We start from the raw sequence: 26,217 nt of genomic DNA on the forward strand, positions 1-26,217 counted from the left end.
GCGCAATAACATGAATCCTCAGAGTTTTGTCTCCATTAGAACTACAGCGTTCCTTAACTGAGGACGTGAAGGAGCCACCACTAGCGCTAATCTCCTTTAAGTCGGATCTACGCAACCGAGGACAAGGGTTCGTTTTCCACTCCCCTTCAATTCGGGGCGCGAGAACATAGGGGAAGTCTCTGTTCGTCTTTGATTTCCAGAAATGCTTCCAGACATGTTGCCCGGCTCGTGCTTTTGCAACAATATTTGAAATTGCACGTTGCCCACGCTTGAGTTGTAGAGCACCTTTCACAATTAGTAAGGGCCATTTATGAGACGAAAGGGGCATTGAGTAAGAAACATGCAAATCTGCGGCCTTAACAATACTCGGCCCATGTCCCGTGGCTTAATGTTCGAATTCGGTACTCAGGATCTATGTAGCAGCGGCAAAAGGTCAAAACGCTGGTGAAAAAGTAACCTAGCTTCGAAAGGTTGTTTTTCGCCTGAATCTTGTGCTAAGGCATATTCGATATACCCCAATGAATGATAGTCTTTCCACATGCCACGAGCAAAAACCATCCCCAACCATCCAGCGCAAACGATAGGCGTCATTGTCAAATGGAAAATTCATTCCTGTCCTTTGTTGTTTATCGGCTGTACTCTCAGGTGCATTCCGCCTTTTGGTCGCAAACTTACAGCACCTCGTTCGAATTCGAGTGGTTTCTGTTCTGGATCCTCGAACATAAAATTTTGCAGTAATCGGATCAGTATGACCTTGTACTCAAGGAGTGCGAAGGACTTCCCAATGCAAATACGAGGGCCATTGTGGAAGGAGCCGAAAGCGAAAGGATCCTTCGCATCACCAGATATGTTGTCCCATCGGTCAGGATCGAACTCGTCCACCGTGGGACCCCAGATGGAAGCATTGTGATGAAGAGCTGCGGGAGCGATGTGGATGATGGTACCTTTGGGGACCCTTGTGCCCGCTAAAACAATGTCTTCTGCAACTTCTCTCCAATTCACGATGCCTGCCATTCATGGTCGTAAGTCGGCCGTACATGCCACACGGGTTGATGGAGCCCTACCTGGCGCGTAAAAACGCAGGATTTCTTGAGAGAAGTTCTTTAGGTATGGCATTTTATCTATCGTTGCGACGTCGAGAGAGGCGCCGGAGGGGAAGTTTTGGGTTATTTCTTTCCGGAGTCTGTCTTGAATATCCTTGTGGTTGGCCAAGGTATGGGTTGTCAATGTTAGAGTGCCCGCTGTGGTTTCGTGCCCTGAGAGCAACATCAGCTTCGCTGGGGAATGCAAGAGTTAAAAAATGGCAGCATCGGAAATTTTACCGGCAGACATGAAATTGAGAAGCTGTTCAAACGTCAGTCTCTCTTGATTTGCAACCCAAGGTGTTTCTAAACTTACGTGACCCAACATTTCGTCTTCGGTCCAGATCTCTGCACCTTGGCCTCTTTCCTTGATCATCAATGCCAGCAGGTCTTTATCTGTTATTGCTGCCTTTTCTTTTCCTTCCAAAGCTGCCCGTTTGTTGCGGATTTGCTGTCTGAGAAGATTTCTCACGGTTTGGTTGGCCTGCAAAAATTCACGATTCGCTTTGACGGGCACCAGTTTGCGGATGGGGATATAAACATTCAGAGCGTGCATTATAGCTGACCATGGGGTGTTTTCAAAGACCTTAGCGTACGCCAGTGCAAACGGTGAAGGTTCTGTCATATTGTGCATCCGTAGTCCCAAACAAGCCAGTGTGATTATGTCCAGGGTTACATTGGAGAACAGCGAGCTCACTGCAGAAGTGTTAATTTGCTGGATACGTGGACGGTTAGACGCGATCTGAGACTCTCGACTTACATTCAACCAGTTCGTCGCCATTACGCCTGATTGACGTACGGAGAACGCCAACCAGCTCTTGTGCTTTCTCGTCGAAAAATGGCAACATCTCCTTGATGCTTCCGTACGAAAAAGGCCCTTCGGAAGAGCGAAGATGTTAGCGTTACTTTCATCGCATAAAGCATTGTATGATACTTACCAGTCAGTAGTCGGCGTTGCCGCTTGTGGGATTCGCCCTCCTCGAAGAAGACCCCGGTGCCATTAATCTCGCCCAGCACCCGTCTTACAAAATTAGGTTTTACCAGCTTGTAACATTGCGATTGCAGAGCTTCTCGGGTAGTTTTGACATCGTTCAGCATGATCGCCTCCGTGTAGCCAATATCAAAGAATCGTATAAGCGGCTCATTCGGGAATTGCCTCATCCATGAGACATGTGTCTCCGAAGGGCCTCCCTTGTAGATATTATATGCTTGTCCAAGCACAAAGTTATGGTCCTTAATTATCAATGAGCAAATTTCAAGATTTAATCCCAAGAGAGGCTGAGATCACCGTTGGCCCCGGTACATCACGCAGAGGCGAAAAATAGCGTGGATAGGCATAGCACCTATAGAACTTCAGAAGGAGGTATTGCAAGAGAAATAAAGCTGCACATGTTGATTGAGTGACTTTCGCAACAGTTCTGGTGTGCGTCAGAATGAGTGCTTCCCCTGCTGACAGCACAGCACACGTCAACAAATCCATGTTTTGGTAATCGATGCTTGGTGTAGTGAGTAATGAGCTGGTCTAAGAAAACAGAATAACATCGTGAAGCTGGATTTTGTTGATGTAGCTGAATCACATGCTGCAGACCGTTTGCCTCCGGACCAAACCGTTCGGTAGACTGACAGGGAATGGAGATCTCCAGGCCTTCATCCCGAGCTATACGGAGTTCAAGGTAGTTATTTGGGATTAGTTCAAAAGTGCATCAGTGGGAATAACGGCTAGCCACGTGGGCCACTCTTGCCTTCTATCATATACGTTGTGATATGTGCCCAAAGTCTTCGGGTTTCATGCAAAAGGATGAACCTGCACAAGCAGTTCTCGAGGACGTATCTGTCTTCGGGGCGACATTCCGGGTTGTTGGATGGATCGCCATTTTAACTCTTTCGAGCTTTCTAGTAAGTGATGGAAATGTCTCTTGAGCATGGCTCTGGCTATCATTCATGTTCCTTGATTATAGGTCTGCTGCAACAGCGCATCAACGCCCATATCTTCTTTGTTGTCCATCCAGAACTGGTACCCTGCGAGGTAGCAAAACTATTCTTCATTCTTTCATTTCCTTCATAGCATATGTCCATCCGCAGTGCAGGTTTAGGAAATTGTAGAGATACATTCGCGAACGAGGAACATTCTGATGGCACTTCGATCGAGGAAGCTAAGTTCATCTTCCGATATCAGTTTCCGTACTTCTGGACGGGAAGCGTCCAATTGAAACTTTGCGAAATCTGCCTCCGAGTCGAACCAAGCCTCGGTGACCACATCGCACAATGGTGTCGTGAGACTGTCGAGATTTGAAAAGGTTGAGTCTGCTCTCACATAGTTTCTCACGTAGCGAGATATTGAGGGCGTGGAGCGAAGCACCAGTGGCACATGTTGATTCTCGTAATGGTCCTGAAATTCATCCATTGTGATTCCAGGTTTTCTTTTCAGAAACGCGACGAGCTTAATGGCTGGCGTGGAATCCATGGATTCTAAAAAACTTGTTTGCTCGAAGATGAGGCCAAATTGTGATTTATCGGATGACTGACGTGTGGCAACGAGTAGCGACTGATGGCTGATGAACGCTTTGCTTTTGAGGCTCGAAGTACATTTGGCAGGCAGTTCTAAGCTTACCGCGCCAGTCCCTTGGGGTAGTGCTCGCCGAAAACATGGAGCCTCCGCAGTTTCCGGGGCCGGAAAATCGGGGAACGTGCCCATACTCTACGGAGAATGGGGTGCGTAGGCCGACAGCAAAGTCTACGTATCTGCCTAGTTTGTATCGTGGGGAGGATCTGGAAGTCCAACCATCAATCCAAAAGTACCACTCTCTAGCTCCTCGATCCTGACAATATCAAAATAATGACGGCGTTGGAAGAGGAAAAATCTTCTGCTGAACAGCACGAGTACCATGGGCTGCAGCTCACGCTAACTCAGACCCAGACTACAGATGAGGAGATCGACAGTCGGGCCATTGGAGGCGACTCCGCTGCCGCGTTGCCCAAGAACTACTTTCGTAGTTCGAGTTTCCTAGGGACCATGCTGGTGAACACACTCTGTCCTTATCTCGCCAAATGTTAGGCCAGTGTGACCGTGACTAACATCATTTCATAGGGCTTTGGACTAGGTTATCAGGCAACATACATCTTTTTTGTTATGCAATCTATCTTGCTGTACCCCTATATCAGTCCTGCCATGGGTAGGTGTTCCCACTCGAGAACCGCCGCAGGTATGGCGTTAGTGACAATTCGAGGAAGGGAATCCACCAAACATTGTTTGGGTGACATTATCGAGCATTGTGGCACAAACAGCGATCTTTCCAGTGGTGGGACGTTTGTCAGACATTTTTGGCCGTCGTTACTTCTTCCTCTGCGGAAACGCTCTAAGTGTTGTTGGCAACTTGATATGCAGCCGAGCGGTAAAGTCTGAAATGCTGATCGCAGGGGTGGGTCCATCCCGTCCAGCCACCCGTCACAGCTGGATAGAGCAGCCTAAACTAACGTACCGGCTTATGACAGCAAACGCTGGCAGGGCTGGCGACATGTTGTCAGCAAACCTGTACGAGTGCCCTACCCGAACTGGTTCCAAACAAACACAGATTCATAGCTGTTAGCTTTCTCTGGGCATGGTTGTTCCCACTCATGGTCTTCATTCCACCTGTCGGTACGAGTTCAACCTAGCACGACGATATTTGACATTGGTTCACAACCATCTTACAGGTATTGCTTTGTGTTCAAACATCAATGAAGGATGGCGATGGATCTACTACCTGCCCGCTATCATGGCCGGTCTTGCTTTCATCTTACTTTTCTTCTTCTACCACCCTCCGGACTTCCGTCTCCTTCATCGGAACCAAACAAAGTGGCAAGCGCTGGCAAGAATCGACTGGGTAGGCTTAGGAATTTATCTTGGCTCAATTGTCTGTTTCCTACTTGGTATATCCTGGGGCGGCCAGCAGTATCGTAAGTTGAAGCACCACTTTGACCCAAAGAGGTAGCCTAATCGACCTCTTTTCCGCAGCTTGGGGATCTCCACGCGTGATTGCTACAATTTGTGTTGGCCCTGTCGGATTTGCCAGTTTTTTACTCTGGGGCAAGTCCTCAGACCCAGCATAATTGCGAAGTGGCTGCTGATGGCATGGACAGAAAGATTTGTGCCTGCTGAGGGTAGACTGATTCCGTTCTACCTGTTCAAAAATCGCGACTATGTGGCTTTTGCCATCACCGGAGCTGTTGGCTCCATGATCTTCTATGCGCTGAACGTGGTTTATGGTCAGGAAACCACAAACTTGTTTGGCGCCTCACAACGAAAATCTGGCTGGTACTCAGTATGAAACGAAGCCCATTTGCTATGGGTAGCACTAAGATATACCAGTTAGCAATAACTGCTGGAGCTCCCGCGGGGCAGCTTCTGGGAGGCGCTTTGACGAAACCTCTGGGTCACACGAGATTACAACTGATCGCCACATGCGTGACCTTCACCAGCCTTATTGGCGGAATGGCCGGCGTCACTCGTAACACGCCGGCTATGTCAGTGGCATTCACAACCATATCAGCAATCATGATCGGCTATATGGAGGTTGTCAGTCAGGTCGGCGCTCCCATGGTTGCGAAAGACAAAGACATCGGTGTTGCATACGCAGTTGTGGCAGCCTTTCGGACCCTGATGTCTGCCCTGGCAAGTAAGTGCCGTCTACCCTTCATGACGTAGTACCTGATTTGACAATGAGACCGATCAGCCTCAATATATGTGACAATTGTAAGTCTGAGAACAACGTGGTAGACCTTTTTGCTGTGTGATAACCTTTGTCTAACCATGGACATCAGCTACAAAACCAACTAACCCAGAACGTGCCAAAGTACGTGGTCCCTGCGGCTGTTCAGGCTGGCCTTCCGAAAGAATCAGTACCAAACGTTCTACAAGCCATTGCTTCCGGTGTAGAGTCTAACCTAGAGGCGGTCCCAGGCGTTGATGCTGCTGTGTTGGTCGCTGTGGGGAGCGCTGTCAAGACAGCGTACGAAGTGACGTTCAAGGTCATTTTCTTGGTCAGCATCGTGTTTGGAGCTATTTCAATCGCCGCAGCTTGCACTGCAAGGGACCTCGATCCACACATGACATCGAGCATTTCTCGCAGGCTACAGCACGTCCCCGTCAAAGTCGCTCCCAGTCAAGAGGAATAGTCCTGTCCTGTCACCCTAGGAGTAATGCGATCAGCTAACAATTCTGCCAAATACTATGCTGATATTCTCTGATAACAGTATGGTCCTTTCATAGCACATACTAGCAATTGGAACCTTGACACTTCAATAATCTGGAGCGCGCGAAATCTCTTACCTCCTTGGAGCGTTTCATTCCTGCGTACGCCATTTCACATTCGACGCAGGGTATACATAGCATTCCTGGGTATCATTAGCAATAGGAATGCGATAGATAAGCGCTTGGGCTGGCACAGTCATTGTCCCTAGGGATAATTGACATGATACTTTGCACACGTTCTATGGAGCTGTGCCTAGATCGTTCCAAAAACTTTCCCAACAAAATCAAAGGTTATCCCTAAAACTCTTCGAATGTATACGGAAGTCCGCGTGATAGGGTAAGACTATTGTAGGCTCCCCAATTGGAGCTGCTACTTAATCATTTGTATCAGAGGACGAGAGCGAGCGCAATAATTGGTCAATCCTTCGCTACTCCGAACAAAACTGTTCGTCCCGTGGCAGTGGAAATTTGGACTAGTCTCAAGACTTAGATCCATACTCGGAATGACACAGGATACAGTATAACTTTGTAGGAGTTCAATACAATGAACGCTTATAAATCCAATTCACGGTACTCTTACCCGAAATTCCTCCAATAAATGGGCCAGATGGGGTGGGTCCTTTGGTGGGGCTCACTCTTGACTTCGAAGAGACCATTAATAAAGTGGTCTCTGCTATACCAGAGAAAAATATGCTCCCAATTCTTCATATTCATCTTGGTCTCCGACTTTCCGTACTCAGGGCCATTAGACTGAGCTTGTCAACATGGGTGATATTGACACCATCGAGCGAACCCGAGAGATCGGACGACAACTGACCGAGCGGTGGTGCATACCCAAAGGCGGGGATGTGGAGCCGTTCTTCGAGCTGTTCAGCGACGATGCTATTTGCGAAACCATGGTCAAGAAAGAGTTATTCCCTGAGCTCGGCGGGCGCATGACAAAGCAAGAATTCAAAGACTATGTCTATGCCGAGTCACGCGTGACGGAGCTCAAGGTCTGGGTCACTGGTATCACGGCCGAGGCCAATCGTGTGGCCGTCGAGGCTGCCTCTGACATGTCAGTCGGCAAGAACATCTACCAAAACGTTTACCACTGGCTCTTCGAGATCAAGAACGGGAAAGTCGTCCACGCTCGATTCTATCTTGACACTCTTCTGGCGCGAAAATTCGTGGATTGGGTGCAGGAGGCCGGAGGTGACATGCAGACCAGGAAATGACAATCGGTCAGGAGCGGTACACTACTGTACGAGGCTGGGCCGAGTTAAAGCATTCTTGAACATCTCCTAGTCATGATGGCGGTTTGTTCGGGAGTGGTAGCTAACTGGGAAGTCATGGTAATATTTCTCGCCTGAGAACAATCAGCAGGAAGTATAGTCTTTCAATACTGCGCCAATACATGCCCCTATCAAGCCAATCCTAATGCATTACAGCTTGTCGGCAAATTCTCAGATAGTGGGCTGTTGAGAGCGAGTAGATTCGTTACTGGTCGATATAGGACACCATTATGGTGGACTTCGGGACGACGCATTGATACCTACAAAGAACAGTAAGAGCATGAGGTAGCGGGCATAGGCACCAATAAAGAACACGAGAAGGTTGAGGTACTGCTTTTGCACCTCAACTGTCTCTATGTGCTAACATCATATTGTGCTTGGTCTCCAACAGCCTAATAAGTGCTATTCCAGCGAGGTATAGTCCCAACAACATCAGCATCATCAATATTAGCTCTAGTTACGCCGATAACCCGTTCCTGGACGCTCGAACTGATAAATTTTGGGTTATTTCGAATATACCAACGAGGGGATGTAGTCAGCCACATGACCTAGCACGTACAGTACGCTTCCTCTCTCCGCAGGCGCCGGGAAATTTGCTGGAACTGATCCTTTTCAATGACCATCAAAGCTCCCTCGCGAGGGGCTGCTACTCCTGCTCCGCGAGATCCCTGACTCCTGAGGAGCGATAGCCAAAGCTCCAGAGGGATTTGGATGAGTCAAAAAATACATTGACATAGAATTTTCCCAAGCTGTCTCGTTGAAACATGTTGTCCGAGGTCAAAAAATAAATCAAGCGGAGAATCGAGGGAAATTTGATCTATGTAGAAGTGGCCCATACCTCGAGACTACGCTATAATCTGTACAGAGCGGAAGTCAGAAAATTCAGATGAGCACTCGCCTAAGCCGACGTCGATATCAAAGTTAGTGGAAGGAAAGAATGGCGCATCTAAGCCTGGTTCATACCTGAATAAGCACAGCCTCGAATCAACGTCAACCTTGCGGCATGATAGAACAAATGCTAATGAGTTACTGTCACGGAGGCAGATGCGACGCAACCAGTACCGCACAACATTGCCGCTCGTTACTTCCGAACCAGAAAAGTACAACCAAGAGAAAGATGTCATTCCGAGATCCGGATATTCGCTTTGACTCGGCCAGAGGACTTGTCTTGGTCAGCAATAACAGATAATCAATTCCGCCCAGCTTCAACCAGGTGTTAGAGCTGCTGCCGTATCGCCTATTGAGGTTAGCCTCCTCAGGAACAGATCCTTGATAGTATGAACTGAATGAGGGAAGCACAAGGTATAAGCAGCCACGTCACTGGGAACAGTATAGTTGTTGTACACAGAACAGGAGTGGTTCTATCTGATTGATACGTGTCTTGTCTATTCAGAGAGACTCAGTCTGTTTATATACGCTTTGGCCTGTAATTTGAAGGCCATTCCTGAAACCTCCTATTCCGTCGTCGTACCATTGCAGAACGGCGAGAACAACGGTGTTGAAGTAGGTGGCGCAGTTAATTAAACATCTAGCGTCTCAGGTGGTTATAGTGCGACCCTGTCAACAATAGTCCAGTAGATACATGAATTGGCTACGCAGGGAGTGTAACTATCCAGGAGTAATGAAGGTGTATATGTAATACTCATGCAGAGCGCACAGAGCACACAGGGCTAACAGATCGCACCACGTGACTTGGCCTCGTTGTTCTGTGGATCCTTCTACATGCCCGATGGATGTAGTGAGTCGAGCTCGTGCGACTCGTGACCCGTCTCTCCCAAGGCTATGTCTAATACCAGAGGGGAAAGGGGACAGAGCGGACCGGCTCAGCAACTCACACACTACGATTGAATCTGTTCTTTGGAGAGGTGTGGAGTAGACGGGTCTAGATCCCGTTCTGAAGGAGAGACGACCTTCTGGCCCATGGGGCTGTGGGCGGCTAGGCTCAAACGAGTGGTGGCTTATCCGAATGCATTCGGAACAACAGTCTTCTTTCCGGGCAATTGAGACGGTTGGTGGCTATACATTAGAGATTTAGACGAGTGCTTGCAAGTGTCAGTCCACCTAGAGAAGCTCATACAGGTATACGCACTCATGGCTTCACAAGTTGAGATTTCACCTGCTTCCGCCGACGGAAAAGGCTCGCCGTCTTATCGACATTATGAATATGGTGAAGATGGCACCACTGTTGCAATCGATCAACCGCAGCCTATCGTGCAGGATTTGCAACCACCAAAGGGCTATTACCGCAGTCCATTGTTCTTGGGGACATTTCTTGTGAGCTCGTGGCCCACGCATGGATGAGACATTCTAACAGCTTCCACTAGGCAGCTGGTCTCGGTTTAGCTGCCGGCAATGGAGCCTTTGGTCTTGCAGCTCCAGCGCTGGGCTTGATTAACGCGGACATTGGGCCAAGTGCCAGCATCTCATGGGTCTCTATCGTTTACATTCTCACATTCGCCATAGGAAGTGAGTAGACCCCCGACCTCAGCCAAGGAGAAACGTCACTGACTATTCTCTACTCTTTAGGTACTCTCGTCGGGCGAGTCACCGATATCTTTGGTCGGCGCTGGTTCTTTGTCGGTGGATCTGTTATTGCCATAGTGGGCACCGTGGTTTGTGCAAGAGCCCAGAATGTTCCGACTTTGATCGGAGGCATGACATTGATTGGTTTAGGTGAGTATCAGTGTCAATTGTGGAGGCAGAGATTTCACCGCTCTGATCTCGGATTGTAGCGACCGCATCTCAGGCATCATACGCGTTTGTGGTCGGCGAACTCGTGCCCATCAAGTATCGTTTCCTCGCTGGTGGCGGGGTTTGGTTCATCGGGCTACCCACCAACGTCTTCGCCGGCAAAACCTCCGTTTCAATTGCCAACAATCCAAATCTAGGCTGGAGGTTCATCTTTTACGTGCTTCTCATCATGAACGCCATATCGTTCCTTTGCTGGTTCTTCTGCTATCATCCACCGACATTCCAGATGCTTCATCATGGCGAGTCTGCCAAGAAATTCATCGTGGGGTTCGACTATATCGGCTTCCTACTATTTACTGCTGGTATTATCTTGCTGATCTTGGGTCTCTCATGGGGAGGATCCATCCACCGTAAGCCAGCCCGGATCCTCTCGCTAGTGTTAACCGAGTCTAACTGCAATATAAAACAGCCTGGAAGAGCGCTCACGTCATTGCTACCTTGGTCATAGGTGGATTGTTACTCATCGCCTTCTTCATCTACGAATCCTTTTGGCCTTCGGATGAACCTTACCTGCCTCTGAAGCTGGTTCAAAATGTGCACTACATCGGAATCATAATCGTTATGACGGTAGTAGCAATGGTCTTCTATGGCATTAGGTGTGTCACTGTCGATCCGAGAAAGCGGCTCAAGCTGACGCGGCATCTAGTATCTTGTGGCCTGCCATGATTACAGTGGTATGGCCAAGTTCTATTGATCTCTATGGATGGAAAGTCTGTGCGGCATCAGGCGTGGTCGGCTTAGGAGGGATCGTTGGCGGAGTGGTCGCCTCTTTCATTCGTCGGCTTAAAATCTTCGTTCTCACCCTGATGATAATTGGCACTGCCTTTACTGGAGCTGTCGCTGTTGTGCATCAGGACAACCAAAGTCTCACGGTCTCTCTTATGGTGATTGGCGCTTTTGCCCTCGGCATGATCGAAGGCATTGCAGTCACCATGTCTGGAATCGCCATAGTCGATCAGAATGACATCGGCGCCGCCGTCGGGTTTGCAACATCAGTTCGAACACTCGGGGGAGCAATAGCCACGACTATTTATACCACCGTTCTCTCCAATCGATTAAGCTCGACCATCCCGGCCTTGGTCCCTCCAGCCGCGATCGAAGCTGGCTTGCCACCGACATCTTTGCCTGCTTTGCTAGAGGTTCTACAAGGACTGGCGCCACTCAGCAGTGTTCCAGGCCTCACCGACACTATCCTTGCAGCAGCTAGAGTGGCCTATCGAACAGCCAGCATTCAAGCGTATAGGTCTTGTTTCTACACCACCATCGCCTTTGGTGGTCTCGGTATTGTCGGAGCTTGTTTCGTCCCTAACAGAAGCAAAAAGACTGACAAGCTTGTGGCTAAAGAGCTGCATCATAAGCGAGACGAGAAGGTCTTGGAGGCCGGCGAAAGGATAGCGCATGTGTAAGACAAGTTGGTATCAGAACCGGCAGCACGATGCAAGAGCTGCCTTCCCGCGCAAGAGAGAACGGTGATGATGCAAGCTCCCATGCAAGGATCCGAGCTCAATCTCGCATTCTTTGCACTATCTTCCCTCTAGCCCAGTAAAGTGCTCTTGATATGATGAACTCGACTCTGATCATCGATCACATATACTTTCGATATTTTCTGAAAGAATCAGGTTATTTCAGTCTTTGGTCCTTGCTTAATACCCTGTAAGCCTTGAGTCCTCAGTTAAACTTTCAGGAGGCATGGACTTGGTGGCAATGTATCTATCGGCATCATGGAGAGCAGGAGGCGGCATTGTAGTGAACAACTTCGCAGGAGAAATTCAAGAAGAGGGTGAGTTGGAAGTGGTCAGAGGGTGATTGGCGAGCTGGGTGGGGTTCAAAGCGGCCGCGAGCAACATTCCTATAGACACGGAGGGGGAAATGGCCGCGGGCTAGCGTTAACTTCTTTATTTTCTCGCCTCCTCGACGGCCTCATTCTCATTTTCCTTTTTATCATCCTCATCCCTACCTCCTATAACGGGGCTGAATTCCGCTGCTCTTTCCGGTTAAATACTATGGCTATCAGGACCCACGCTACGCAATGAGTAACTGAGAATTAGAGTAGCTGAAATGCCCTTTTTCTATTCACGTAATCCTATTAACCACGACTCAACGCTTAGAAAGAAGAAGAGTCTATTCTCACCCGATTCGGGTGAGAGGAGATTCTTATAGCTTTCCCTCTATTACCTGTCACGTAAGCTAAGGGTAAGATAACGTTAATCGATAGCCTTGCTAGTCGGCATCCTTATATCTTATGCTTTAACCATCCCCACGCCTTATCCTTCCTTTCCTATGCCACCCACCTGATTCGGGTGAGGGACATAGAGTACTTAGGACTAATGCTGGGTTCGTGACTGCAAGATTAAAGACGATATTTATCTGCATTGGTTTAGTGAGGAGCAATGAGTCACCGAACTTCGCACTGTACCTGCAGTTTAAGGGGGACCTTGGGCGTCTCGACGCCTAGACTAATCGCCGCATCCTCTCGCACCGCCAGGCCCAACTTTACGAGGAAGTTTAGGTAGCAGCGTAAGGGCAGGGAATTTGCTAGGTCCCCTGACGCCCGTCTAAAATAGATATCGAGTCGAGAGGTATGTTTAGCCGACTGCTAGGGGGCCTAATTAGGCTCTCGGTATAGTGCTCAGGGAGTGCTCGGTGATGCTCAGCCAAAGGCTCAGCCAAAGGATCAGGTAAAGCTTGGGTTAAAGCGGCCCTCGCTCACCCACTAGGATTAAACCGTATATGGCAATTAGCTTTTTCGTTGTTGAGTAATCTTGGTACCAGGTTCTATGCTTAAGGGCCGCAATGTCATACGAGGAATAATCGAGCCCTACGCCATTCACTCGTCAGGAACCAGCTTAGCTTCTCCAGCCAACCAGAATCGCCAAGACGTCAGTGTCCACTGCGGTGTGGGCGAGGCTAGGCGAGGCTAGGCAAGGCTCTCCACTGGGCCCAAAATGCAATTCATCATCCCACTTGGGCCTTTTGGTGCTGTCAATTGTACCAAGTAATCTAGAAGTGAACTTGTTGCCAGCAATCTCGACGGACCTCTCCCTTGCAACACAACTCCTCCCAGATATCTTGTCAAGTCACTCTGATCTTGTTCAACTGTAGCGTTAAGCCCGTCTTTATCCTGCTCTGAAGATCCGCGATCGAACCTGCCTGCGCCGTACAAGAATCGTTCCCCCACTTCGATTCGAGTCAACTTCCTCTGCGAATCCTCCTACCCTGGGGCCAGGTTCCAATGTCCTGAGGGTTTTCCCACCCTCCTTTCCTCATACCGCCTTAAGCTACTCTGTGGCTCACAATGGCAAGGGACCGCAGTTCGGCCCAACATGGGATTGCGCAGTTGCTCAACAAGATCAATGATCCCGATCCGGATATTCGTTTCATGCAGCTCAACGATCTCACCGAGATCCTAGAGTCTCCTTCCTCAGACTACATACGGACCGACCATCATACCGCTGCAAGAGTCATCGATGGGCTGCTCAAGGCTTTGGCTGACCAGCACGGGGAAGTCCAGAACCAGGCTCTGAAATGGTGAGTTGGAGCCGGTTTTGAGCATGAATAGACACTAACTTTGACAGCATTGGCCCTCTCGCCGTACGCATACCTGGCGACACTATCGCTCCTCTGATAGACAAGCTCACCGATCTCACCCACAGCGACATCGATATCTCGATCCCCAATTCTGCTTTACGCGCTCTCATAGCGGCATTACCTCAGCCGAAACCAAACGAAACTCCTGCCCAAGATGTCAAAGACGCATATGGCGCTGTGAGCAAGGTCTTGATTCCGAGATTGGTTGGTCATGTGGTCTTGCCGATGGGCAGGCCTCCGCCGCAACTACCGACAGGCCTGTTACAGAGACAGAAAGACAAGGGCTTCAGCAGCGATGCGGTTGATGTTATGATTGAGATTGTCAAATGCTATGGATCTCTCCTGCAGGAGCTAGAGCTGGTGGCACTTGCCAAGGCTGTTATGAACATCATTGAGAGTCCTCAGGCTGGAGGTGTGGTCAAGAAACGAGCTTTGGCAGGAATTGGGGCATTGCTGGCTCACTTCAATGATGCCCAAGTCAGCTCCTTCGTGGCAGCCCTCACTGAAAGCTTTCAAAATCCCCAGCTAACCACGGAACATCGGAGGTTTCTTGTTGCGACGATCGCGACTCTTGCCCGATCGAGTCCCACAAAGTTTGGATCCTTCGTTGACGATGTCATCCCCAACGTCCTTCAAGTCTTGAGCCAGAAGGAGCTTTCCGCTACGGCGTCTGTGTCGGATGAGGACGCGGAGGTTGACCCGGAGATCGAGGAACTGCGCGAGACAGCTCTCATCGCCCTCGACGCCATGCTTGGATCTTGTCCTCTGGAGATGAAGCCTCATCTTTCCAACGCGATTGAGGCAGCATTGAGGTATCTCAAGTACGACCCCAACGTTGCAGATATCGAAGATGACGAAATGGGAGGAACTCAGGACGAGGATTCTGATGACGGTATTACGGAAGAAGCCCTCGAAGACGACGACGATGATGAATATGCAGAGCTGGATGACGACGATGCTTTTAGCGACGTGGATGACATGAGCTGGAAAGTGCGACGTTGTGCGGCAAAAGTCCTCTATACCATTGTTTCGGGATCATCGTCGAGCGACAAAGGCACGCTCTTTGGCAAAATCGCACCCGTTCTCATCTCTAGGCTGTTCAGTGAGCGTGAAGACAGCGTCCGATTGGAAGTCATTGCAGCCACCACCGCTTTGATTCGGAAGACAGGGACTGGCCTGACCGAGTCGCTCACCAGAGTCGATTCTTCAGAAAACCCAGCAATGCCTACAAATACTCGCAAGCGAAGACGGCAAGACAGCGAAGCTGACAAGAAGGATCCGGACCTTCGAGGTCTAATATCCATTCGATCCAGTCCTCCTATTGTCCCAGCCTCTCCGCCGACGGGCTCGCAGGCTGAACTCGTTAGCTTAGTGCCAAAGATTGTTCAAGCCCTTACAAAACTGTGGAAGAAGGCAAGCATATCACTGAAACAGGCTGCAGTTGTCATGCTCAAGACTTTAACACTAGCACGAAATGGAATTCTGTCGGATCGCTTGCAGCAACTGGAAGATCCCATCGCCGATGCTTTAAAGCCGTCATTCGGCTCCGGATCCGGCAGTGCGGCGTCAGGAACCTCAGCAACAGTTGCCAGCCTTCAGATTGAGACGTTGACTTTGATCGGTGCAATTGCTGAGACTAATGGTGCCACTGTACTGATACCTTTCGTCATCGCGCTCATACCCCCAGTCACGGCAATTGCTCGTGATAGAAACTATAAAGTTTCAAGCGAAGCCCTTGCCACGGTTGAGCAGTTCGTCAAGGCTCTGACTCCACCTCGCCTGCCTTCTGCGAATCAAGATCATGCCATACACATTGAAAAGCTATGGGAAGTAATCGTCGACCGCGTCACAGACAATAACACTGACTTGGAAGTGCGCCATCGTGCTATACAAGTGTTTGGTGTTCTCCTGGCGAGAACTTCGGCTACTCAACTGCTGTCAAGCTCAGCCAGGACTAGGAGCCTTGGGATTCTAAGTGACAGATTGAAAAACGAAACCACCAGACTGGCGAGCGCGAGAGCGATTGGCCGTGTTGGCGAAGCCGCAAGCAGTCAAGATAACATCGGTTCTGCTTGGGTCCAAGAAGTTTCACTTGAGATGGCGAACCAACTCCGCAAAGCTGACAGATCTCTCCGGGGATCTTGCCTGGAATCATTGCAATACCTTGCTTTGAACCCTGTGACGTCCTCACTGTACGAGACAACCACGATTCTGCAACTGCAGAGCATGTTGATGCCTCTGATTTCTGTCAATGATCTTCACTTGTTGACCCCAGCACTTGTGATTATGTCCAAAATCATCCCCACCAATGCTCAAGCACTGGTCACTGCCGAAATGGTCGAAGCACTCTGCGGCATATCACAAACCCGGATTGAAGGGCCACCTCTCCGGGCATATCTTCTCGTTGTGAAAGTCATTGGTGAGCACGGCGTCGGGGCGCTCCTTATGAAAGGCCTCCTTACTGTCGGAACCGGCGGGGAGACAATGGTTCTTGGGAGAGCCATCGGCACACTGCTAGTGTACGGTGGAAACAACCTGAATATTACGATATCCGATTTTCTCAAAGAACTAGAGACATCTCAGGACGTCCGTGCCATCTGCTTGGCGTTGACGGTCCTTGGAGAGGTCGGGTTCAGAATGGGCCCCAGTTCACCGGTGAAGATCCAAACCTTCATCAATTGCCTCTCCGCCGAGTCAGACAAAGTGCGACTTGCTGCCGCGATTGCTCTCGGCAGTGCCAGTTCCAACAACATTTCGGTATGCGTACCCGTTATACTGCAAAGCCTGGCACAGGCATCTACCTCTGACTATCTTTACTTGCATTCTGTCAAAGAGATTCTGGAACACTCTGAAAGCACCCTGGGAGAGATGGCTCCTTATGCAGCGGAATTGTGGCAGAAACTCTTCGTAGTGTCACAGGTAGAGGACAACAGTGCCGTCGGGGCTGAATGTATCGGTCGATTAGCCACGATTGATCCAAACACCTTTGTCCCCGAGCTCTCAAAGGCACTGGCAGATCCCAATCCATCGGTCCGTGGCACAGTTATTTCCGCCTTCCGCTTTACTCTTGGTGAAGCCAGCAGCTCCTACAACAACATTCTTGTCAAGACAATGACGCCCATGCTTCAAACGATGCTGAGTGACAGCGACCTTGCTAACCGCCGGCTCGCAGTCACCACTCTCAATGCCGCAATCCATAACAAACCAGAATTCGTAATCCCCGACGTGGGCCAACTCCTCCCGACCGTCTTGGGGGACTCGCAGATCAAGCCCGAATTGGTCAAACAGGTCAAAATTGGCCCCTTCACTCATACCGAAGATGCAGGTCTCGACCTCCGGAAGTCTGCGTATGCGACCATGTACGCATTGCTAGATTGCCCAGGTGCGATCCCGCACCTCCCCATCAGCCATATCTTTGATCGCATCCTGGACGGTATCCCTGATGACCACGATATCCGCACCTTGTGCATCCTCATGCTCACTCGCCTGTCCGTGATTGATCCCGACCAAACACGACGTCGCTTGTCCTCGCTCGCCGAAAAATTCCGTTTGGTTTTGAGCGCTAAATTAAAGGACAACGCAGTCAAGCAGGAAATTGAGAAAGTGAACGAGGCAAACGCCGCGGTGGTGCGGATCACCCTAGAACTGGATAGGAAATTTCCTAATGCAAGCATAGACGGTGTCGGCGGAGAGTTGGTCACATGGAAAGGGTTCGTTGAGTTTGTGAAGAGAGAATTTGCGGCTATGGTGAGGAATGTGCAGATGGAAGGGTCTTAGGACAGAAGCTGGTGGGGAGAATGGATATGCCAGGGGTCGACGCAGACGTTGTACTTTGCTCTCCCGGCCGGCCGCGGGAGGCGATATTCATGGAGTGTGAATGCATAGCCTGGCGTGTGGTGATTCAAATGCATTGGTGGCTAACGAAGTCAGGGGCTGGTTGGGACTCAAGACGCAGATTGAGAAAGTCAATCGCGCTGGGTACAATCATGGTTGAGTTGCACTGCTTTGCACACTCGATATGGAATCGAAATGAGCGATGAGACATGACGCGGCGCTATTGCAATCATCCAAATACCCCAGGCCACTCGATGTTACGCAGTTATGCAGAAAGGCCAAAAAATCAAATTGATCAAGACTTTTCGAGACCAATTAGAGGATATTTGCTATGACTCCACTGCAGGCGCATGTCGGACGGGTTTGCACGAGGAGACGAGCCACAGGGCAAAACCACATTGATGCTGTAGATCCTCTATAATTATAAGATATGTAGACGTCTCCGCAAGCACGTACGTCTCAGAGGCCATACATCATTTGCCTTGTCTATTTTCGAATCTTCACCACTCCTTCTAAACCCTGCCTCTATTTGGAGTCCTGACCGCTCCCTCTACAGCTCTCCCTCCACAGCGACTCAATAATGGCCCAGTACCTCGCTGGATCCGCGAGGACGTGGCCGACATGGCGACTCTCGCCGAAATCCTCCAGCCGCACTCTGTCCCTGCCGCCCGTTAGGACCTGCGCCGCCTCGCGCGCATGCGCCTCCACGTCGGCCGCGGCGATCAGCGCGTCCGCTTGGCTGTAGATATAAACGCGAGCCCGCAGGGAGGGTTGGGTGAAGGCGCCGCGCGGGTGGTTGAGGCGGCGGCGCAGAGATAGAGTCACGTCCTCCCTCCCCGCCACGGCGCCCACGACGTGCGACACCCCTAGATATCCCCAGACGAGGACGCTGCCGAGCGCGCGCAGCGCCGGCGGCGACTTCGACAGCGCTTCGCAGATGGCTGTATGTGATGCGGTCACGTTCGGCAGCGAGGGGGTGCTGTCTAGGACCAGCACTGTGATGGGTAGTAAAACGTCGATTTCCTTGCAAGGGACGGGAGACGACAGTTGCTGCCGCGGTTCCTGCTGCTGCTTCTGCTGATGATGATAATAAGCGTCTGCAAGCTGGCATACTGTCCACGCGCCGCCGTTGGAAAAGACGTGGCAGAGGACCTTCAACCTCTTCCCTTTATTCTGCCCTTCCTTGTTCTTCTCCTTCTTTGCCGAGAGGTCCCGAATCAGAGAGACCGCTGGCGTGAGGTTCCGCATCTGCTGGGCCTTCGTGCGGAAGAAGAAGTCGCCTCCGTCCTGTCGGAGGAGCAGGATCGGCGAGGACGGATACGTCGTCTGGTACACCTTGATGTATTTGCCGATATTCCGAGACTGGGCGTACATCCACGAGCAGACGATTATCAGATCCGGGTCCAACGATCGCTGCTCTTGTTGCCGCTGATGAGCCTCAGCCGCGCCGTTGATCTCTTCGACCGACGGAGCAGGTGGCGTGTAAATATAGATCTGGGACCCGAGCTGGGTGAAGTCGGCGAGGTGAGGGTCGCAAGGCATCCGAGGCGCTTCTGGTTCCTCTCCAGATTGAAGTTCTGGCTCCGGACCGGCAAATTCCATTTTCTTCGCTGCCCTTTCCGGGAAAGGTTTCGCCCTTGAGTGAATGGATAGAGGGCCGAGTCCTTTGATAGCGAGGGCAAGGCTGAAGATATTAAGGGGGAGCTAGCGCAAACATTTGACTGTCACCGTGTACGGAGAACCGGACTACTGTTTGCAGAAGCAGCGTCTGATATATATAAAATAATCTGTCCAAAGAAGCGTAACAATCTATCCGGCTTGAACTGTCAACTGTCTCTGCCCTCCGTTACTGCCTGGGTGACCGAGTCAGTCAAAAGCATGTCCTTTTTAATAGAGATAGAAGCAATGGTAGTTGATGGCTGCGTTCACGGGAAGGACAAAGGGGCGCGGTGGCGTATCTTACCTATAATTTCACTTCCTTGTCTATCTATGCGCGCACGAATCGACAAAGCTATCAATGTATCAGAGATTTGCTCAAGAAATAAGAAAGAAAGAATTCTTTGCGCCGACTGCCGATGGAACAAAAGGATAGTTTGATCGATCAATATGTTATGTTGTTGAAAGAAGGAAACTGACTAACTACAAGTGGAGAAACGAAGACCCCCTCGCCGCTTTTGGAGCCTTGTGGTGACACCCAAGACGCCAGACAACAGGTCCCCCCTTCGACTCTACTTTTGCCGTGTTTCGCTCAATTTGCTGCTACTTCGGTCGAGAGAATCTATGGCCCTCCTCGGGGCTTAGTGGACGAATGCTTGCTCTCTGGTAATGTTGAAATTTGGTTCAAATGCAGCGGAGTCATGCAATTTGATTGTTACCCTGAAACTTTTATTCTATTTTCTAAAGTAAATCTAGCATCAACATCAACTTATCCACTCTGCTAGCCGTTAAAGAGGCGTCTTGTCATTACTATCAAGACAATAAGAAGCAAACTGTGTATAGGTTGGCGACCAAACTCTAGGCACACCATTGTACCAGCTCCTGAGGTCGAGAACCTCATCCCTTCCGACAGTAAAGATCGAGGTTGATTCGTTGTGAAATAACGTCCGAGGAGCGGTGACAAATGCGTAGCAAACAAAATTATCTGAGTAGATGTCTTTTGTCATGTTGACACCCGCGTATGCTCTTTTCTGAATGGCCGCGCAGAGAATGGCTGCATGAAAAGATGTCTTGAGCATGTGACCACATGCTTCACTATCTTCACATTCAAGATCATCTTCTGGCTTCATTGGTAAGTCGGTCAGAGGCTAGTGGCACCTTGAAAATCTCCTCCCCATCAAGATGGGGAATGCCTGATGCCTTCGCTGTTGTACCATGAGACCTATTCCTCGATGGTCTTGCCCCGGTAGGGAACCGAGATCCAGGGAGCTGATGACGTCGATTGACCACTCGATCCAGCAAACATGGAGTTCAACTCTGTTCCTTTCCGACGCTTTCGAGCATAGTTTGCGCACACTGATTGTTGTTAAGAGCAGCAATGGCGCTTTGAGTGATAGCCGTGTCCAAACTGGTACTGTCTTTCTCCACCAAGACAGTTGTGATCTGCCAAAACCCAAGGGGAATAGTCTTCAGGAACCCGTAACGGTCGCGTTGTCGAGCAGTCAGTGTCGCGTTCTGAAAATCCCAGGCTGCTTTCCATCTCCTCAACGCCTCTTTCACTCGTTTCATTGTTTGCCACTTTCTGGGCCTGTACGGCGAAAGCCATAAAATCTGCGTCAACGCCAAAATTAGGCTGCAAAGATGCAGAAGCGACAATTTTTGCATCGAACAGCGCATCTCTTCATCCCAGTCGTCCTGCAGAAAAGCGTCGCATACCTGCGAAAGCGACAATTTTTGAATCCCATCCTCCTTCAGTGAAAGCCGATAGCAATCCTGAGCATTATCGGAAAAGAAAGCCTCGGCAGAACCAGGCATGCCGATGTTCATCTCTTCCGCAAATAATCGTGGAGTCATATTGTACAGAACGGTAAAGCTGGCATCAAGATTGAAAACACCACATGCAAGACGAATTTTGGATTCGCACGCAGCAAACTGAGCCCATTGAAACTTTTCTGGAGCTGGTGGCTCAGCATTGAAGAACGAGTTTCGAGTTTCTAGTAGACCTAGGCCTCGAACGGCAGATATTATTTCTTCAAAGCGAGAGCTTCGCGCTTCTCTCCTTTTGGACGGAGACCCTTCTCGGAGCTGGACTTGCGTGATGAAGAAAGCAGCTTCGAGTGCTTGCAGCGATTCGCGGTCCTCCAGTCCCCGTACTGCGTCAGGCCCAAGGAGTAGCTTTCTGAAAATCGGGTTGCTGAAAGCATATTCCACCACCAGGCTAAGGATGTCCCTTGCTAGCGCCATATCCTTCGGCGAAGAAGAAAATAAAGCCCCTGTGAGTACCAGCACTGTGAGTAGGAAGGGGGATGCTGCAGCCACTTGGAAAGTTCCGGGATGGAGAATCGGGCTATGTGGGCAGTAGTCTCGGAAGTAATGACCGACAAATCGTTCAACATTGTCCCTCGAAAACAGGGTCGCTGCTTTTGCTAGTCGACCGTTCGGTGCGCTCTCGGGGTGTCCCTGTGGAAGGGAGAGTGTGAATCCGGTTAACGAGTCTACCAAGCCGTTGAAAGGGCTAACGGTTGGGGAATTTCTAAACGGGTCCGACTGCTCTAGCATTTGCCAATTATAAGACCAGTTTGCGTCTTCGCCTGTGCCCTGGAAGACTTCTGAATCGGGAAACAGACAAGACACGAAAAAGTCGTCTAATCTATCACTGTGGACCGGCGAGATGAACTCATCAGTCACCAACTGCACCGTAGCAGTCGAGGTACCGAAATCGCTTGCAGTGACGTTACTGTTCAGAGGCACAGGCACTAGGGCGTTTGACGTTAGAGACTCTTTCAAATCCTCGCCACGATGCAGACTCACCGTCTGTCTCTGCTTTCTCTGTAACGGGGCCGTAGGCGTCTGCCATGATTGTGGTCGGGTTCACATAGTTGAGTAGGAACGATAAGGAAATCTTGCTCCGCTCTTGCTGTCCAAGATTCCTTGGCCTCTGAGAAACGCCGGTGCTGACAGAGCTACTTTTAGGGCGTTGTACATCTTGAGTCGGTATTGAGGGAGGCTCAACTCCGAGATGCGGCCGCTGCTGCTGCTCCGTGAGCCGGGTGTATGTGCATTCAAGGCCATAGGAGAGGCAGGTCTCGCATGGACAATCCAGATCGCACCCCAGCTTTAGGCGTGCACATGAATCGCACGCTCGTGTTTTCTTGCCTTTCTTTAGCTTTCCAGGAATTGCTCGCTCACCCCTGGATGGACAGTTGGTGTAATGCCGGCGGAGCACATCACTAAGGGATTGTCAGTCCATGAATAATGAGCATGCGATAACCCAGATAGTGAAATCTGGCATGTCGTGGAAACACGAGTCAAGGGAAGGGTAATCAAAGGCATTGATTGTGGGGGGTGTTGAACCAGGGATGGCTTCTGTCACTCGCGATGAAGAATTTTGAGGTTCCACAGATATTTGCATATTGCGGCAGAGGCGCACACTTGACACTACCCCAACCCAGCTGATCGACTGGATAAAAGAACCGATCATTTCTTTGGGTAATTTACCCATCTTTACCGCCAACTGGGCCCGTTGTAAGATGGACACACTTACGATCTGCGATACGATTTGGAGCAGAAGCAGCACACCCACGAGCGCGCAGGCGACTCTGAAATATCAGTAATTTTGACAAAGAGACGAGTAGAGGGGTTTAGGTAATCCATAGCTTACCCTGGGAGTTCATTTTTGCAGAGATAGCCTCAGTCTTGCCGGTTCACTTAGGCTGACTGTGGATTGTCCGGTGGACTGCAATACGCGAATCCATCCGTTCCCTCGCTGGATTGAGTGGAATATAGCTCGTAAAAGATGGCTTTTCCTCGACTTTCATTCGATATTACTGCGGCCAAGGCTCAGTTTTGGTGGTTGTTTCAGAACGCCAAACGTGGTGGCAGAAGCAACTTAATTCGCTTACCGAATCCTTCAGGAACACCGCGGATCGGTGGCGGAGAATTGTACTGTCTGACAAAATGATCTTGACTATTCTGAGCACTTCAGTTTCTGTCAGACGACACGTTCATATGCACAGCCTCGTCTAAAAATGATATCGTGGACAGGCCAACGAAAAGCACGTCCGATCTTGTCGATCCAAAACCGTGTTTTCAACCGGTTGCCGCTTAATGAAAAGTGAGCAAACTTGGTCGCCGTCCCATGAGACGAGCTCTAGCCCGCGTCGAAATGACAAGGAGAAAGCAAGTGAAGTTCCCTTGGAAACCGTGCTGGAGAGGGCTGGCCGAGCATGGATGGACCAAATCGGCAGCCGATCTTCGTTTGATCATACAAGTATCTGCAATGGAAGATCCAAATTCTTCGAGAACAACAGCAGTTCTAAGGACAAGTTGGCTGCCCTTTGTTCCCGAAGTTAGGGTTCGGGTAATCTTGACAAATGGGGCTCTAGGCATATGTAGATCCGAGACAAAGTTATCGATTGGGGTCGATTGTCGCACGCCGCGTTGAGAATGAAAGCTGAACGGAGACGGACAAGCAGTCGAGAAAAGCTATTTCATTAACTCAAAGCGCCATAATGGATGAAAGTTGTCAAGTCAAGACCCGTAAGTCGGCAGGTCCCCAAGGATCATCAAGTTCTCCTGCTAAGTCATTAGCCAAGATAACATCCCATGCAGAAAGTAAGCTGATTCCCTCAAGCTCACTCCATCCACGGCTCCGAGGCAAAGAATTTCCAAGAAGCGTTGTGCCTTTGAACCTTCTAAGAGTAGCTGTAATGCGGACTCGTCATTTCAGTCATTTGCCGCTGAGCAAGCATAACTGTATAGCTGAAAGGAATATAGGCTTGCACTCAGTCCGTCCTGATTCCGACACGCCTATTATGTTGAAAGCAGCGAACTTGAAGGGTGCCTAGATCTTGTTGAGCGCTCTCTTTCACCCCATGGGAGCTTGTGTATTGAGAACGATTCGAGGCAAGGACATTGTGTGTCTCTGTCGTGGACACAATTTACGCGAAGGGCTTTCTTTTATATGGACTTGATATGGAGTACTTCTAGAAATAAATGTGAATGTCTGACAGAATAACCCGCTCGGTAAAAGGTAAAAGCGGCGTCGTGCCCTCTCTGAAAAGCACTCAACGCGTCCACAATCGCAGTCGCGTCACGTCACACCAACTTCTTTTCCGCCGATCAAGATCTTGAGACCATTGTCGATAACCGTCACTGGATACCGATGTCAACTAACATGGCTGAAGACTTCAAGAAGTATCTGGCGGGCGAGGTTCTAAATGAGCAGCGAACAGTATCCTACCGCACTCTCTCGCGAGCCTTGAAAGTGCATGTCAATGCCGCAAAATGCATGCTCTACGAATTTTACGACTTTCAGAATACGAAGAAGCCCCAATCGGTCTATGCTACCTATCTTTTATCGGGGATAAAGAAGACACCGACACTTGCTGTGGTCACGAATGGGACCGCGAGAAGACACGTATCCGACGACGATCCAGACGAACATATTCCTTCAAGTCCACCTCCATTCACCAGCTCGATGCTCGAACCAAGCCAACAGAGTAGTCACGTTGAAGAAGAGGAGGTACAACAACTGCCTGTACGAACTATCACGCTGGTGAGGGAAGAGACTCTGGAAGGTGTGCTCTGAGGAGTCCCATAGTCGAGGTGACCACTAACTGGTGTTGCTAGCGGTGAAAGAAGAATACGAAACCATCACATCCATACACATCTACAGCCTTTCTCCTACGCGGCTACAAGATCTTGTTACGTTGACCGATATCAGTCGAAGTCTATTCATAAATGGCATTGCGGCTGAACATAGCAAGACCTACGGTCTGATTCAGAACCCGGATGTCCGGCGGCGGAAAGGCAAGAGACCGGTCATTCTGCGAGGACCTGCATCAAAATCTCAACCTATCAAAGAGGAGAACAAGAAGACTCTGTTCAGCAGCACAAAACAGACTCCTAAAGGATCGGCTGCTGCTCCACCTGTCAAATCCGAAGAACACTCACGCCCCAGTTCTCGCGACAGTACCTCGACCTCCAGCTCCAGCAAACAGCCGACCCTGAGACGAGATGCGTCCGACCTCTTTAAAGCCTTCGCCAAACACGGTCGTCCAAAATCAACACCTGCCGCCACTCCAAAGTCTACCAGCCAAGACCCAGACACAATCATGAATGACGCTGATGAAGGTGAGTCTGAAGACGAAGCACTGTTCCTCGACACTGGGACACGAAAATCTGCGACCTCAAAAAAACGATCCAGCGATATAAAGAAGGAGCGCGAAGACAAGGCCGCGAAGCTGCGCAAGATGATGGAATCTGACGATGAAGAGGAAGCCGCCGCGCCCAGAGTGGAAGAGGCAACCGGCATGGAAAATGACGAGCCTCCAGCCGCGAAGAAGGGCACAGACGTGGACACGGTGGCAAAGGACGACGGAGATGACCAAGTGGCGTGGTCAGATTCGGACACCGAGAAGAAACAAGCATCCAACGGAGAAAAGTCCGAACAACAAGGCGCAGCCACGGCGCCGCCCATACGGCGTCGGCGCGGCAAGCGTAAAGTGATGCGAAAGCGCACGACGAAGGAAGACGGCTACCTCGTGACACGGGAGGAAGCAGTGTGGGAGAGCTTCAGCGAGGACGAACCCGAACCCCCTCCGCGGGCGATCAAGAAGGAAGCGCCGAAGAGCAGCGCGCCCAAGACGCACAGTCAGGGATCATCCAGTAGTCAGGCCCAGAACCATACCAGCAAGACAGGGCTGGGAGGGAAGAAGAAAGGGCTCGGGGGTGGAGGGAACATTATGAGTTTCTTCGGGAAGAAAAATGCATAATTTATTCGTTTGTCGGCCGGCCCTGG

The 26,217-nt window shown here is 50.2% G+C and overlaps 9 protein-coding genes across 9 annotated transcripts; 5 read left to right on the forward strand and 4 right to left on the reverse strand.

Annotated features, from left to right (window-relative positions):
- Nucleotides 1-606: 606 nt before the first annotated feature.
- Nucleotides 607-2,243, reverse strand: Z519_08619 (uncharacterized protein; the record flags this gene model as incomplete). The annotated part of the gene is made up of 5 exons (XM_016766347.1): nucleotides 607-1,007; nucleotides 1,065-1,277; nucleotides 1,395-1,778; nucleotides 1,843-1,959; nucleotides 2,021-2,243. The coding sequence occupies 5 exons, from the start codon at nucleotides 2,241-2,243 to the stop codon at nucleotides 607-609; spliced, it is 1,338 nt and encodes a 445-aa protein (XP_016617505.1).
- Nucleotides 2,244-3,171: 928 nt separating this feature from the next.
- Z519_08620 (uncharacterized protein) lies at nucleotides 3,172-3,486 on the reverse strand (the record flags this gene model as incomplete). Its single annotated transcript, XM_016766348.1, has 1 exon — nucleotides 3,172-3,486. One exon carries the CDS (start codon nucleotides 3,484-3,486, stop codon nucleotides 3,172-3,174), a length of 315 nt encoding a protein of 104 aa, XP_016617506.1.
- Nucleotides 3,487-3,918: 432 nt separating this feature from the next.
- Z519_08621 (uncharacterized protein) lies at nucleotides 3,919-6,236 on the forward strand (the record flags this gene model as incomplete). Its single annotated transcript, XM_016766349.1, has 10 exons — nucleotides 3,919-4,101; nucleotides 4,171-4,255; nucleotides 4,314-4,501; nucleotides 4,575-4,719; nucleotides 4,776-5,018; nucleotides 5,077-5,152; nucleotides 5,206-5,383; nucleotides 5,431-5,737; nucleotides 5,795-5,814; nucleotides 5,883-6,236. 10 exons carry the CDS (start codon nucleotides 3,919-3,921, stop codon nucleotides 6,234-6,236), a joined length of 1,779 nt encoding a protein of 592 aa, XP_016617507.1.
- An 840-nt stretch (nucleotides 6,237-7,076) lies between these two features.
- Z519_08622 (uncharacterized protein) lies at nucleotides 7,077-7,529 on the forward strand (the record flags this gene model as incomplete). The annotated part of the gene is made up of 1 exon (XM_016766350.1): nucleotides 7,077-7,529. The coding sequence occupies one exon, from the start codon at nucleotides 7,077-7,079 to the stop codon at nucleotides 7,527-7,529; it is 453 nt and encodes a 150-aa protein (XP_016617508.1).
- Nucleotides 7,530-9,677: 2,148 nt separating this feature from the next.
- Nucleotides 9,678-11,743, forward strand: Z519_08623 (uncharacterized protein; the record flags this gene model as incomplete). The annotated part of the gene is made up of 6 exons (XM_016766351.1): nucleotides 9,678-9,860; nucleotides 9,911-10,052; nucleotides 10,113-10,259; nucleotides 10,319-10,687; nucleotides 10,747-10,933; nucleotides 10,984-11,743. 6 exons carry the CDS (start codon nucleotides 9,678-9,680, stop codon nucleotides 11,741-11,743), a joined length of 1,788 nt encoding a protein of 595 aa, XP_016617509.1.
- A 1,889-nt stretch (nucleotides 11,744-13,632) lies between these two features.
- Z519_08624 (uncharacterized protein) lies at nucleotides 13,633-17,702 on the forward strand (the record flags this gene model as incomplete). Its single annotated transcript, XM_016766352.1, has 2 exons — nucleotides 13,633-13,865; nucleotides 13,913-17,702. The coding sequence occupies 2 exons, from the start codon at nucleotides 13,633-13,635 to the stop codon at nucleotides 17,700-17,702; spliced, it is 4,023 nt and encodes a 1,340-aa protein (XP_016617510.1).
- A 582-nt stretch (nucleotides 17,703-18,284) lies between these two features.
- Nucleotides 18,285-19,361, reverse strand: Z519_08625 (uncharacterized protein; the record flags this gene model as incomplete). The annotated part of the gene is made up of 1 exon (XM_016766353.1): nucleotides 18,285-19,361. One exon carries the CDS (start codon nucleotides 19,359-19,361, stop codon nucleotides 18,285-18,287), a length of 1,077 nt encoding a protein of 358 aa, XP_016617511.1.
- A 1,365-nt stretch (nucleotides 19,362-20,726) lies between these two features.
- Z519_08626 (uncharacterized protein) lies at nucleotides 20,727-22,272 on the reverse strand (the record flags this gene model as incomplete). The annotated part of the gene is made up of 2 exons (XM_016766354.1): nucleotides 20,727-22,171; nucleotides 22,227-22,272. 2 exons carry the CDS (start codon nucleotides 22,270-22,272, stop codon nucleotides 20,727-20,729), a joined length of 1,491 nt encoding a protein of 496 aa, XP_016617512.1.
- A 2,319-nt stretch (nucleotides 22,273-24,591) lies between these two features.
- On the forward strand, nucleotides 24,592-26,191 carry Z519_08627 (uncharacterized protein; the record flags this gene model as incomplete). Its single annotated transcript, XM_016766355.1, has 2 exons — nucleotides 24,592-24,994; nucleotides 25,047-26,191. 2 exons carry the CDS (start codon nucleotides 24,592-24,594, stop codon nucleotides 26,189-26,191), a joined length of 1,548 nt encoding a protein of 515 aa, XP_016617513.1.
- Between the last annotated feature and the right edge of the window lie 26 nt (nucleotides 26,192-26,217).

This window comes from Cladophialophora bantiana, assembly GCF_000835475.1.
Source record: "Cladophialophora bantiana CBS 173.52 unplaced genomic scaffold supercont1.13, whole genome shotgun sequence".
Lineage (NCBI taxonomy): Eukaryota > Fungi > Ascomycota > Eurotiomycetes > Chaetothyriales > Herpotrichiellaceae > Cladophialophora > Cladophialophora bantiana.